Consider the following 13693-nt stretch of genomic DNA (forward strand, 5'->3'; position numbering starts at 1 on the left):
TGTTTTTATCTACAAGACTGGTCAAAGAATCTTGGTCTTGTTAAACAGTAAGATAAGGTTAAGTAAAAGCCAAAAGAATTGCCAATGCTGTAAATCAGGAACAAGAACAAAATTTGACGGAAAAGCTCAGCAGGTCTGGCAGCACCTGCGAAGGGAAAACCAGTTAACGTTTCGGGTCCAGTGACCCTTCTGTATAACTGATAAGTTGAAGTTCAATTTTTAAGCAGTGTTGCAACTAACTGCAATTTATTTGAATTCTAAGAGTCATACGGAACTCAAAGCATTAACTCGGTTTCTCAAAGGGATCAAAGGGTCTGGAGCAAAAAAAAAAAACGTGAAATGAGTACTGACTGGATGGTCACGTATGATTATACTGAATGATGGGGTAAGCTCAAATGGCTGAATGGCCTACCCCCATGCCTATCTCCTATGCAATTCAATTGTCACACAGTGGTTTGTGCTGCTTCCAACTTATGTTTTCAGTGCAGTTGTGGAAAATGTAAGTAGTCACAATACAACATTGAATAAGTTGTATTTTGTAATAAAATAACTTGTGTTCATTCAAGAGAACTGTTTCATGAATCCTTTTATTCCATACCTAATATAGGGAAATCACACAATTGGTCATATCGTGAACAGGTTAAGAATCATGTATGCTGTGAGACTAGAGAAAGATCATGTGCTCCTCCCATTTCAAATCATAACACATGAACACAAGTTCTCTGCTTTGCTCCCTTGTCCTCCACTCTAACTTGGAAATAGCACATTTAAATCAAACGCTTTGTCCTCCCTAAACTACTACATCGCCCTCTCCACACCTTCAATACCTAACACTTTCAATCATTTTTAATACCATCACAAAGAACAATGATGACTAGTAAAGTGCTTTGGAACATCATATTAATGAATTATCACATACTTGAATAAAGCACTGCATTCAGTCACTTTAGTTACTATTAGTTAAGCTCTACTTACCACTTAACGAGACAGACAAAGTTGTGAATATTTTCCCATGTTTTGCCAAAATTGGAGGAAAACCACAAAACATTCTGAAATATTGCAAATAATGACGTGTCAGAAGAGAGAGAGAATAAAACCTTGAAATTGCAATGAGTAAACTAACAAAACCAAGCAACATACATCTTGACATACAGATTTTCCGCATTCAGACAAGTACCATTCGTGCACATTTTCTGTGCATATTTACCAATGACGACATCTGACTACTACTTAATGAATTATAAAGTTGCATGTCATCTAGTGACCATGCAACAGGTGCCATGTATAAAATGCAAATTTAAATTCATCTGCCCTTGTTCTCATTTAGCCAACATGTTTTGTCCAACCATTAGACAGTCTGCTTAATTCATTGCAGAATTTTTGAATTAAACAGATTCAGCTGTTTTGTGTTTTGAGCTTTGAGCTTCTTAATCCTATTCAATGCAAAAGTAGAAAGAAGAAGGGTCCAAGCACTGATCCCTATTACTCCTCACTACTTTTCCTCATAAGGATCCTTCCACCAATTTTTTTTCCCCCCCAAAACACAAGCTGCTTTGGTGCTTTAAGCTCACAAGTAGCTTCTTGTGAAAGTAGTCAGGTCCATTTCGAATTTTTTTTTAAAATGCAGCATGTTACAACATCATTCTCACAAAAAAAGTTGACGTTTCTTTTATAAAGTCACATTGTAATGGCTGCTCCTTGGTTACCAGATCATGACAGAAATCAAAAAACTTGGAAATTACTTATTTTGCCCAAGACTAATTAGCTCCCAAAAAAAGTTAGGTTAACCTGAGTACAAACTGTACTTTTCCAATATACCAAGGCTCTTCAGAGTTCATTCATTTCCTTATAATTGACCAATGACAAACAAACAAATGTATCAAAACTGATGGTTTGGTCACCTGTTTGTACACCTCTAAAAATTTGAAAGAATTCCTTCATGACATTAAAGTTCAACTTCTACTTAATGCCAAGTCAGTAGCAAATTTTTATATTCAAAGCAACGAAAACCACTAACTTTGGTCATGTCTACACTTCATATGCAGCACTTCTATAGTTGGAAGTAGGAAATTAAGACTCCATCCAAAAATGCAAGCTAGGCATCTCTAACTAAAGAAACATCTGAATACCCTATATTCTGCAAACAGTGTCAGCAAGTGGTATCGAGAAATATTAAGTAACAAATATGTAGAATCTAAAACATTTGAAGCATTTTTAAATAGGAACAGGGTTTTGTTTGAGAGTCAACTACTATTAGGCTTCTTGTCAACAGTGTAGAAACAAACTGTGATATTGTTGGCTTGTTCGCTGAGCAAGCAAGCAAGCCAGTTACTTTACAAACATCGTCACCATACCGGTTAACAGAGATAATGGGAGCTGCAGAATTCAAGATAATAAATTGTGAAGCTGGATGAACACAGCAGGCCAAGCAGCATCTCGGGAGCACAAAAGCTGACGTTTTGGGTCTGGACCCTTCAGAGAGGGGGATGGGGTGAGGGTTCTGGAATAAAAAGGGAGGGGGGGGGGGGGGGGGAGGCGGACCGAAGATGGAGAGAAAAGGAGATAGGTGGAGAGGAGAGTATAGGTGGGGAGGTAGGGAGGGGATAGGTCAGTCCAGGGAAGACAGACAGGGTCAAGGAGGTGGGATGAGGTTAGTAGGTAGGAAACGGAGGTGTGGCTCGGGTGGGAGGAAGGTATGGGTGAGAGGAAGAACAGGTTGGTGTTGTTCTGTTGCTAGTTTCCTAATATCCCAACAACTTCATCCACAGATGTCTACTAGATAGACAAAGTCAAGAGGACACCCCAATACGCTGGCCACGCTACCTGTATTAAGAATGTATCAGAACTGACAACAAGACTCCTGCGACCAAAATGAATCACGGTAGCACACAAACTCAGCCACACAATGAAAAACACTCAAGGGCCAAAGACCCCATGCCCTTTACAAAATACCTTGCAATGGCTGCAACAAATATTACATTGGCCAGACTGGCAGAAAACAAGCCATCAGGATACACGAACACCAGCTAGCAGCAAAATGACATGACAAACGTTCTCTCAACTCAGTGCACGCAGACAACGAAGGCCAACAAGATAACTGGGATAACATGACCATCTTAGCTCAAGCCAACCATAAAATTCACACTAGAATTCCTAGAGGCCTTTTTCAACCCATAATGCAACCAACGTCTGGAATTAGATCTCATGTACAAACTCATGAAGAGCAGAACTGTAAATGACACAATGCAACTTAACATACTGGATCATATAAATACCAAGCAGTGTAGAACAATAAATCGCTTCATCGGAGGCTGCACTGATGACGGTATTTAGTACGGTGACGAAATGTCTGCATGATAGCCAGCCAGCTCGGCGAGCAAGCCAACAACCTCATTCACAACGACCTTAAATCGTGATGCCATTTGTGCAGTTACTCATGTTCATACTTCTACACATATTTACACATCAAAAGACTTCTGGAAATAGTCAAAAGGATTACTTGCATTTTTGAAACAGATGTAACTGTTGCAGCTGCTTATTCCACAATAGAATACTATCGAAATTTTCAACTCATTTAAAACAAGTATTTTCCTTTACACCTCCTGAATGAACAAAATCAGTCAATAGATAAAATCATTCTCTTAGTTGTACTTACACGTATGCTTAATGCTAGCAGATGGTCAGAATTTTTGGAATGGTACAAGATCTGCATCACTGGATGAAAAGGAAGATTTACAATGTCAAAGTTCCGGCCAAAATCACTTGACCTGAAGATCCTTCCACCATTGCTTTGCCCAGATACACCAGCTGTAAGTATCACCTTAAAAAGAAATAAAAATTCTCATTTTGAAATATAAATTTATTGAACACATACACAATGCTATATTCACAATGGAGAACAAAATTCCGAAATGGCTCAATTGTGCACAGTATAGTTGTTTATGCTGAAGACCATAAGATATAGGAGCAAGTGTAGGCCATTCGGCTCATCAAGTCTGCTCCACCATTTGATCATGGCTATTATGTTTCCCAAGGAATTTCTGAAGGATGCAGGGTCACAAACTGCTTTCACATTAAAACAATTATTTTCTTTTTCTTTTCAAAAAAAACAGATTAAGTACTGTTTGTGAGCATGATATAATTTTTCTGTGGAACGATGCTGGCCAAATGAAGCAAGCGTTCTCTTTACGGTTTCATCCATGGTCAGTACAGCTTCTTCAGCTACTCAGGCCGCTGGCAAAGACAGAAAATTCAAGTCTGCCTTTAGCTCCAGCAACAGCATGCTGTGACACCATCGGCCCAGTGCACAGTTAAAACCTTATGTCATGCACACTGTCCATTTCATTCATTCATTCAGCCACTGACAGCCATCCGGTAAAGCAAGCAGGATATGTTTTCGAAGCTTATACTTAGTTTTGCACATCTCCTGTTTATATGATAAAAAGTTCAAAAACTGTGTGGTTACAGTTTCAGGTTATAACTTGCATGGCAATTCAGTACTCTTCCTCACATATTATGACCCTTCAGCTAACCTACCAAAAAAAATACTTCTGGCAGGTGCCATCCTCTAACAGTCACAAGCAAGTTCCATGCGAACTGAATTTCTATGACAAAAAAAATCCCAAAGCCAAAATGACAGACCAAATCATTGCAAAATTGCTATATTTGGAGTTAACCTTTGATGAACAAGGGTGTGTGTGTGGGGAGGAAAAAAAAAACAGAAAGACTCTTCTACACAAGGATAAGTATGAACAGATTGAGAGTGGGTTTTCAGAGAAATGAGGGTGCAAACTAATTCATACCATTTCACTTCACAGTTTGCTGCAGCTTACAAATTATTTAACATATGACTGCTACGGGAGAGAAATTATACAGGTCTTTCAGGAGAGCAGTCAAATATAGTTTGTCCTCGTTAGTGATCTTATGATTAGCATGTACCACATTCTCCAAGTTCATTTCTGCTCTCTCACTGTTTTAAAAAAAACTCCTTTATTCATTTATTAGGATATTGCTGGATCAAGGATCAAAGCAGGTTACCCATGACTGACTCCTGACCAATGCCCCTATCAAACACTTTTCTGAACCGTGTAGCTGGGAAACGTAAATGCAAGTAACATGAATATTCATCCTCAATAGGCTGCAGCAGTTCAAAACAAAAACAAATAACCATCACCTTCTCGTGAGGAATTAGGCAAAGATTGTAAATGTTAGCCTAGCCAAAGATGTCCACATCTTATGCAACAAGTGAAGTGCAAAGTCTAACATGATTCTGTTTTCAACTCTATCACTGCAGGGAATGGAGGTTCAATGTGCTACCAACAAAAGATAGAGGCTAACTCCCAGTACAAAATAAACTTGTAGTTGTGCATCTAAATCTCAACCAAGCAGATGCAAAACTAATCCAGTTTGAGAAACTTAAATAATAGGCTGTGCATGACAAAATATTACATTGGCAAGTTATAGCTTTTGACCTTCTAAATAAGATTAGCACACAACATTAAAGGATTACCTTTCCAGAATTCTCAGGGCCAATTGCAATTCCAAATTCAGTACGGATGAAAGTATTATTGATGAGCTTTGTTATATCAGAGAAGCTCTTTCCATAATTCTCACTGCAAGAAAGTTACCAATTAAAACAATGCAGCATGCTTACTTGTTCAGAAAGTTGCAAAATCTAAAACTGACAGACAGCAAAAATAAGAGATAACACGGTGTGAAGCTGGATGAACATAGCAGGCCAAGCAGCATCAGAGGAGCAAGAAAGCTTGACGTTTCGGGTCAGAACCCTTCTTCAGAAAAAGGGTCTGAAGAAGGGTCCTGACCCGAAACGTCAAAGCTTTCCTGCTCCCCTCATACTGCTTGGCCTACTGTGTTCATCCAGTTTCACACCGTGTTATCTCAGATTCTCCAGCATCTGCAGTTCCTACTATCTCTGTAACACAGAGGAAATAACCTTGATTATATTACCGAGATGCAAGAACAATTCTGTTTTATTCTAGATCAGATACTCAAGGTAAATTTGAATATTTACAAAGTAAATGCAACTGTTCACTGATAGCACAGAGCTGAGGAAGTATTGCCCGGGCCGGGGGGGGGGGGGGGGGGGGGGGGTGAAACGACACAAGTTATTTTGTGAAATTTTTTCATCCTGCATGCTGCAGAACATTCTCAGGAATAACACATTTTATAGAAAACAGTGCTGACTGGTTGGCAAGTGGACCGAATGGTACAGGCATTGCCATGGGAGAATGCGCCCGTTCGATTATGGCTGATTGGAATGAAATGTGACAGTTAACAAACTAAGCCAGGCAGGTTAACTCTATTTCATCAAGGTATGGTCCTGAACTACAGGATGGCTGTCATCAAGTGCAGGGTGTACATGTTCGTCCTGTCAGCAAAGAGCCCTGTCTATTAATATACGTAGCTTCCAGGTATGCACAAGTATAAGCAAGCCCAAATGGCTATCCTAAATTGGTTTACAACATAATTCTTCAGGCATTTGGGATTATTAAAGCTATGTTATCCAATTGCAGAATTGTATCTAATATTGAACAGTTTTGAATTTTGCAGGTATAGGCTTGTTGTGTCAATAACCTGCCTGTTTGATCTGTTTTTTTGATACAAACGCATCACCTCAGAACATGTAGACTACATACGTAGCATCATTCCAGCAGTGAAGGTTTGAGCAACAGGTGACACTAGCTATTTCACTGTGTTACTGTGCAGTAGCAACACAAGCCATATTCACCAGTAACTTGGGGGCAACACCTATGATAAGAGTTCTGTCATCACACAATAAGCAAAACAGTAGACGTATTTTAATGCCAACGAATCAGCACTCTCCTCTTGGACAGTATAGCTGCTATTACCCTTTACATTGACATTGCTTACTTATCGTCAGAAGAAAAACCTTTGACAAGTGGTGCATTTTTCAGCTCATTGTTTTAACTAGCTCCCGACATGGTTAGTTGCATGTTTTCTGAATCAGATTTAAAACCAGGTTTGTTTATCAAAAATAAAACTGATTTCTCAAAACAAAAATATATTCAATCAAGGTGCAAAACTGATTAACACACCATTTGTAATGTGAAAATATAAGTAATTATTTCTCTAAATAATCCAAAATACATACATAGGTAAAGGGAAAAGACATCTGATTTCTCTCTGCACAGAATTACTTTGGGGGGAAAAAGCAGTTTCGGGTAATAAATCTTAGCGCTTGAAGACAAAAAAGGTAAGGTTTGCAACGTTCAAATGCTGTCAGCCTGATATTCCTGAAGATAGGCATCATGAAACATGGGCAGTTGACTCTGGCAGAAACTGCTTGCTGAGGAAATAAAATGCTGAGAAGTCTTCTAGCTGCTCTTCAATAGGACAACTGGTAGTCACAACAAGATGTTTTTCAGAAGGTGGAGAACTGAGCCAGGAGTTCCTTCTTTTCAGCAAATTCAACTGTAAACCAAGACATGTGACCAAGAAATGTTTTGTTTAAGAAGTTACACTCATTGCTCTGACCTCTTAAGATATCCGTAAATCTTTCAAATTAAAACCCCACAAAAAAAAACATGAAAAATTTTATACAATTAGGAAGCAGAGATCACATCCAGAATGAGAAACAGCCCATGAGTATACAGTTCAGGAAACATGGAGGCAGAGTGGGAAAGTTGCTAGTAATCTTTCTTTTCTTTTCCATTTTAAGAAGTCTAAAGTTCAGTAGTCAAGAAAAAAGGCATTAGGAGATAGTGTAAAAATTCATTTCACAGGGGAATAGGTGCTTTTTGTTTGCTTCTTTTTTGGCTCAGAGTTTAAGATGGTTTAAAAAACAGGATAAACTGAAGCCCAGAATCAGGGGCCCGATACCTATGACCTCAGCATTTTGTAAGTGGCAGGTCATTGGTTGGTGATAGTCAAATAAGCTATGATAGCTTACTTTCAGATTGAAAATAAATAGGATAAATGTTTACATGCTATAAACTAAAAATATCAGAAGGAAAAACTTCTAAAAATCAAAATTAAAAAGGACTAAGTAAAACGGAGATGCAGGGCCAGGCAATGTGTTGTGGCTCCATGTTGTGGGAGCTAGCGTTAGTTGCTCGAGGACCTCTGCCTCAGTATTGATGAGCTAAAGTCTGAGCTCTGAACAGTGCAACATATTAGGCAGTGGAAGTGTCACCTGAAAACTGTGTTTCAGCTGACAGTCACACACCTTAGATTAACCACCTTGACCTCAGTGATCAGGGATACGAGGATGTTACTGCGAGCAAGGCAGGTAGAGAGCTCCAGGAGGTAGTGCCGACGAAGCCTCAGCCCTTGAGCTTCTCTAACAGGTTTGAGATTCTTACTCCCGGAGAGAAGGGGCTGGAGGGAGGGTGAACAAACTGACCACAGCACCACGGCATAGGGAGCCATTCAAAAGTACGGAGAAATAAAATGCTGCTGTAATTGGGGATAATATAGTCAGACAATATAGTCTATATTCTCTGTAGCCAGCACCAACAGTCAAAGGGCATGTCAGCTGTCTGGTTGAGGATCTCTCACCTGGGCTGCAGAGAAACTTGGGGTGGGAAGGGAAGATGCAGCTGATCCAGAAATGAGATTAAATTGATAGCAAGAAGTGGTGTAGAATCAGAAGGCATAGAATCCATGGGGAGACTCGAGGAGCCACAGAGGGAAAAACACCCTGATGGGATTTGCGCACAGTCCTCATAGCAGGATGTGGGAAAGAAATCAGGAGATAGAAAAGGTATGTAAAAAAGGCACTATTACCTTAATCATGGGAACATATCAGATGATAGCAGATCTCAAGAAAAAAAATGCAAGGAATGTCAAAGATTTCTTTTTGGAGTAGCTTGCAGTAGGATCCACAAGGAAATAGTCAATTCTGGATTTGGTGATGTGTAAATGAGGCAGACTTGATTAGGGAGCTCAAAGTGGAGGAATGCCTGGGGGCAGTGACCAGAGACTAGGACCCAAGTTGACAACAGAGTGAAAGGACAACCCTTTAGAACTGAGACGAGGGTGAAATACTTCAGTCAGAGGCCCGAAGTAATTGGAGGTTGTTGACTTGCTCACCGAGCTGGCTTGTTCTTGTTCAGATGTTTCGTCACCATGATAGGTGAGATCATCAGCGGAGTCTTGAATGAAGTGGTGTTATTCTACTCCACATGGAATTTACACTGTTTGGTCCATTATGGTGAGTAGTATCATTTCTGATTTTGATCTGTGCGGGTTTGTATATGGGGTCCAATTCTGTGTGTTTGTTGATTGCATTACAGGTGCAGAACCATGCCTCCAAGAATCCGCGTGCGTATCTAATATTTGGCTTGGGCTACTGTTGTTACCTTGTCCCAGTTAAACAGATGGCCTTCATTGTTGGGATAGACATATGTAAGGAGAGTTCATCTTGCACTTTTGCTGCTAGTTGACATTCATGTATTCTGATGGCTAGTTTCCTTCCTGTCTGTCCAATGTAACATTTGTGGCAGTCAGTGCATGGTATTTTGTAAACCACGTTGGCTCTGCATGTTGTGGGAATGGGGTCTTTAACCCTTGAGTGCTTGTCATAGGGTGGCTGTGGGCTTGTGGGCCAACATGATTCCTGCTGGTCCTAGGAGTCTTGTTGTCAGTTCCAATATGTTCCTGATGTATGGCAGTGTGGCCAGTGTATTAGAGCTTACTGTGTCCTCCTGTTGTTGCCTGTTTTGTAGACATCTGTGGATGAAGTTGTGGGGATATCAGTTTAGCGAAGATTTTATATAGGGGCTCTTCCACTTTCCCGCTTGGTTCCAGAGTGGTGCAGTGTGTCCTGGCTGTTTAAATAATGTCGTAATGCAGCTTTGTTTCTGGGTGTTGGAGTGGCTTTTCTGCCAGAAAAGCAACCTGCACTGATCAAATCCTCAACTTCCATAGCAACCCTACGACAAACACTCAAGGATTAAAAGACCCCATTCCCACAATATGCAGAACCAACATGGTTTACAAAATACAATGCAATCACTACCACAAACATTACATCAGACACTTCACTTTCAATAACAAAACCTACAGACAAACCAACGGTACACCCATGGGATCTCCGATATCAGGGTTCTTAGCAGAGGCAGTAACGCAGAGACTCAAACAAACAGCTCTGCCAATCATCCAACCCAAACTTTGGGTCCGCTATGTGGATGACATCTTTGTCATCACTAAACAAAACAAATTAGAGGAAACCTTCAAGATCATCAATAATACCCTTAACTGGCAGAACATTCACAAAAGGAGAAGGAAAACAATAACAAACTGCCATTCCTAGATGTCACAGTAGAGCGAATAGTCAATGGGGAACTTCAAACCAGCGTCTACAGGAAAACAACACATTCGAACCAAATACTGAACTACAGGAGCAACCATCCCAACACCCACAAACGAAGCTGCATTAGACATTATTCCAATGAGCCACCACACACTGCAGCACAGAGGAAAATCACCTATACACAGTGTATTCAAAAAGAATGGGTACCCTATGAACACAGTCCGCCGATTTCTCAGCAATAAACCCAAACAGACAAAAACAGGCTCAGAAACCATAACCACTCTCCCCTACATCAAAGACATTTCCGAAATGACTGCCAGACTACTCAGACCTCTCGGCATCAGGGTAGCCCACAAACCCACCAACACACTAAAACAGCAGCTAATGAACTTAAAAGACCCTATACAGACAACAAGCAAAAAGAACGTCATCTACAAAATACCCTGCAAGAACTGTGACAAGCACTACACTGGACAAACTGGCAGAAAGCTAGCCACCAGGATACATGAACATCAACTAGCCACAAAACGACATGACCAACTATCACTCGTATCCTTACATACAGATGAGGAAGGACACCACTTTGATTGGGACAACACATCCATCCTAGGAGAAGCTGAACAGAGACACGCATGAGAATTCCTAGAAGCATGGCATTCCAACCGGAACTCCATCAAACACACACATTGGCTCCAAATCAATCTACCATCCCCTGAGAAAAAGAACAGGAAATGACATCACCAACCCAAGGAAACCTAACCAGATAAATAGAAAGCGGGACATAACACCAGCTCTTCGTCAGAGGCTCACTGATGATGTTACCTAGTATGGTGACGAAACTTCTGAAAAACGAACCTTCCAGCTCAGCGAGCAAACTCACATCCAGAACCTCAACCCGAGCTACAAGTCTTCTCAAAACTTGCTGTTACATCAGACAGACAGGAAGGAAACTAGCCATGACAATATGAACATTAACTTGCAACAGAACAGCATGATGAACTCTCCTTAGAATCGGTACACTAAGACAATGAAGGCCAGTTTAACTGGGGCAAGGTAACAATAGTAACCCAAGCCAAAACATTAGACACACACAGAAATTCCTAGAAGCTTGGTTCTACACCCATAATGCAAATCAACAAACACGTAGAATTGGACCCCATTTACAAACCCGTACAAATCAAAACCAGAAATGACAGTGTCAATATAACAGACCAAACAGTGTAAATTCCAAGCAGAGTAGAATAACACTTCTTCAGGAGGCTCCACTGATGAGGTCACCTAGCATGATGACAAAACATCTGGACAAGAACAAGCCAGCAAGTAAACAACCTCACCCACAAACCTTTGCCAAAAACACTTTGGTAGTTAAATCTGTATTGCCACAGTTGGCTGTGGAGGCCAAGTAATGGAGTGTATTTAAGAAAAAAACAGATAGATTTCTGATTCGCAAGAGGATCGAGGGTGACGGGGAGAAGATAGAAGATAGAAGAAACATATCAGCCATGTTCAGATGGAAGAACAGACTCAACGGGCCAAATGGTCTAATTCTGCTCTTGTACTTATGGTCTTATGTTTAAAGTACTTATTGGGCAGATTAAATTACTGTGTCCTACAACAGCAGAAATTAATTTTGTAAAGTTTGCATTAGCAGTACAGCAGATTCCAATTAGTATTTCTTCATGGACTATTAAAACTGCTTAACTCCTAGCTGCAAGTAGATGAAGTAAAGATGGGGCCTACGAATAGTTAACCAGAATGTGCTACAAATTGGCTCTCAAGCATAAATAAAGGCTTAACAGGTAACGTAAATGTGGTAGTCTAACTAAAGCAAAACACAATTTGATCAAAACATAGTTGTATTATCCTTGTTTGTTTCAGTTATATATTTATCATTTCCTTTCTAAAAACTTTAAGATATTTCAAAAGCATAAACAGTTTATCTCATGGCACTGCAACAGTTGACAGAAGCTATTGTAGCATACAGAAATTAATCTAAAAATTCTTAGTGGAAACCTAGCTTCTGTTGCAAACAAAGGATTTATTATAATCTAAATAAAACTTTTGTTCAGCCATTATCAGCAATGGTTACCAACAGTTCAAAATAGCATACAGGAAGCACACAAAATATTTTCTGTAGATTCTACTACACGGCAGCTTGCAGTCAGAGATTGTTAAAATACTAACCTTAGAGTGGTTAAAGAATGAGGAATAACAGAACAATCACAGTTCCTTTACAGATAGCTCTAGCCGAATTAGAAATGATTAGATGCTTTTGACACTGTACAGCAGCTTCAATATAAATGCAAAAGAATGAAACTCTCATTGCTTTGGTTTCCCTTGAAGGGTCCCAAGTTTGCTCAACCCATGGCAGAAGATAGTTAGGTAACTGAGAAACCGAATCATCTTTTATAGTGATACTGTAATGGGTTAGACTACTTGATCCTCTATACCTGCTCACGTTCTTTTGCATGTGTATTATTTTATCAGATTCCATTCTAATAATAGTGGGCATGATATTCAGGAGAGCTTCTCCTCAACAGCTGAACTGATTTTATCACATTTACCTTCAACTTCTGGTCAGTGTAGTGGCAAAGATATTCAATAATCAAATTCTGAAGATTATCTGCAATTGAATGATGAGAATAATCCCTCCAAATATGCAAATTCAGCAATAAGTTTTGATCTCAAAGAATGAAAAGTTGTTGCACACCAATGTAATTAGTCTCCAGTGGAATATATTTTCTTCAGGTACAGCAAGCAGAGTTCGATGAAGTCTCCCTCGTGAGGGAAGTTACATTGATCACTGGTATTTGGTTGAGCTAGGCGAAGTTCAACATTCTGTAGAATTTTGACAGCAAAGCATGCATTTCTACTTAGATGTGAGAAATGTTGATCACTGATGATATGCCCCTATTTCACAGCATCAGTCTCTGTATTGTCAGAGTGTTCTCAGCAGTTCTTTGATCTTGAGCAATGAAATTCATGCAATTTTGTCTGAAGCTCAGGTTCATTCTGCTCAACCAAGGTTTTTCAGCCAAAAGCAAATTTAAAAATTAGTCAGGTGACTGATGACCTGCATGAATTGTATATCTGATTCAGATCAGTTCAGCTATTACCTGTTTGCTTCATACATGATGTTCTAAGCTTGTACTAGCCTCAGTCTCAAAATTTTCTTTTGAAAACAATTTTTGGACCCTCCCACTAAGAGTAGTAACTCAAGACAGGTGACCGATTTCAACCACTGTATCCTGGAAATACAATTTTGATTCATTCCCCTGAAGCTTTGGTGAGGATCAGCTTGGCATTCAGCAACTTTTCTCGCTGATTTGAGCTTTTACGGGTAAGCATAGGGCTCTTATGGCTCAAGTAGATTTTAATTATTTGTTGATATTGCACAAA

The 13693-nt window shown here is 39.8% G+C and overlaps 1 protein-coding gene across 1 annotated transcript in view; it reads right to left on the bottom strand.

The window, feature by feature from the left end:
• LOC125462848 (sortilin-like) overlaps positions 1-13693 on the bottom strand; it is a 72047-nt gene that overhangs the window by 39610 nt on the left and 18744 nt on the right. The window contains exons 4-6 of the mRNA XM_048553280.2: positions 5510-5612; positions 3656-3820; positions 976-1049 (exon numbers count right to left, since the gene is read on the bottom strand). Of these exons, the coding sequence (XP_048409237.1) occupies positions 976-1049; positions 3656-3820; positions 5510-5612 (342 nt within the window). The remainder of the gene's footprint in view (positions 1-975; positions 1050-3655; positions 3821-5509; positions 5613-13693) is intronic.

Source organism: Stegostoma tigrinum, chromosome 21 (assembly GCF_030684315.1).
Source record: "Stegostoma tigrinum isolate sSteTig4 chromosome 21, sSteTig4.hap1, whole genome shotgun sequence".
Classification (NCBI taxonomy): Eukaryota; Metazoa; Chordata; class Chondrichthyes; order Orectolobiformes; family Stegostomatidae; genus Stegostoma; species Stegostoma tigrinum.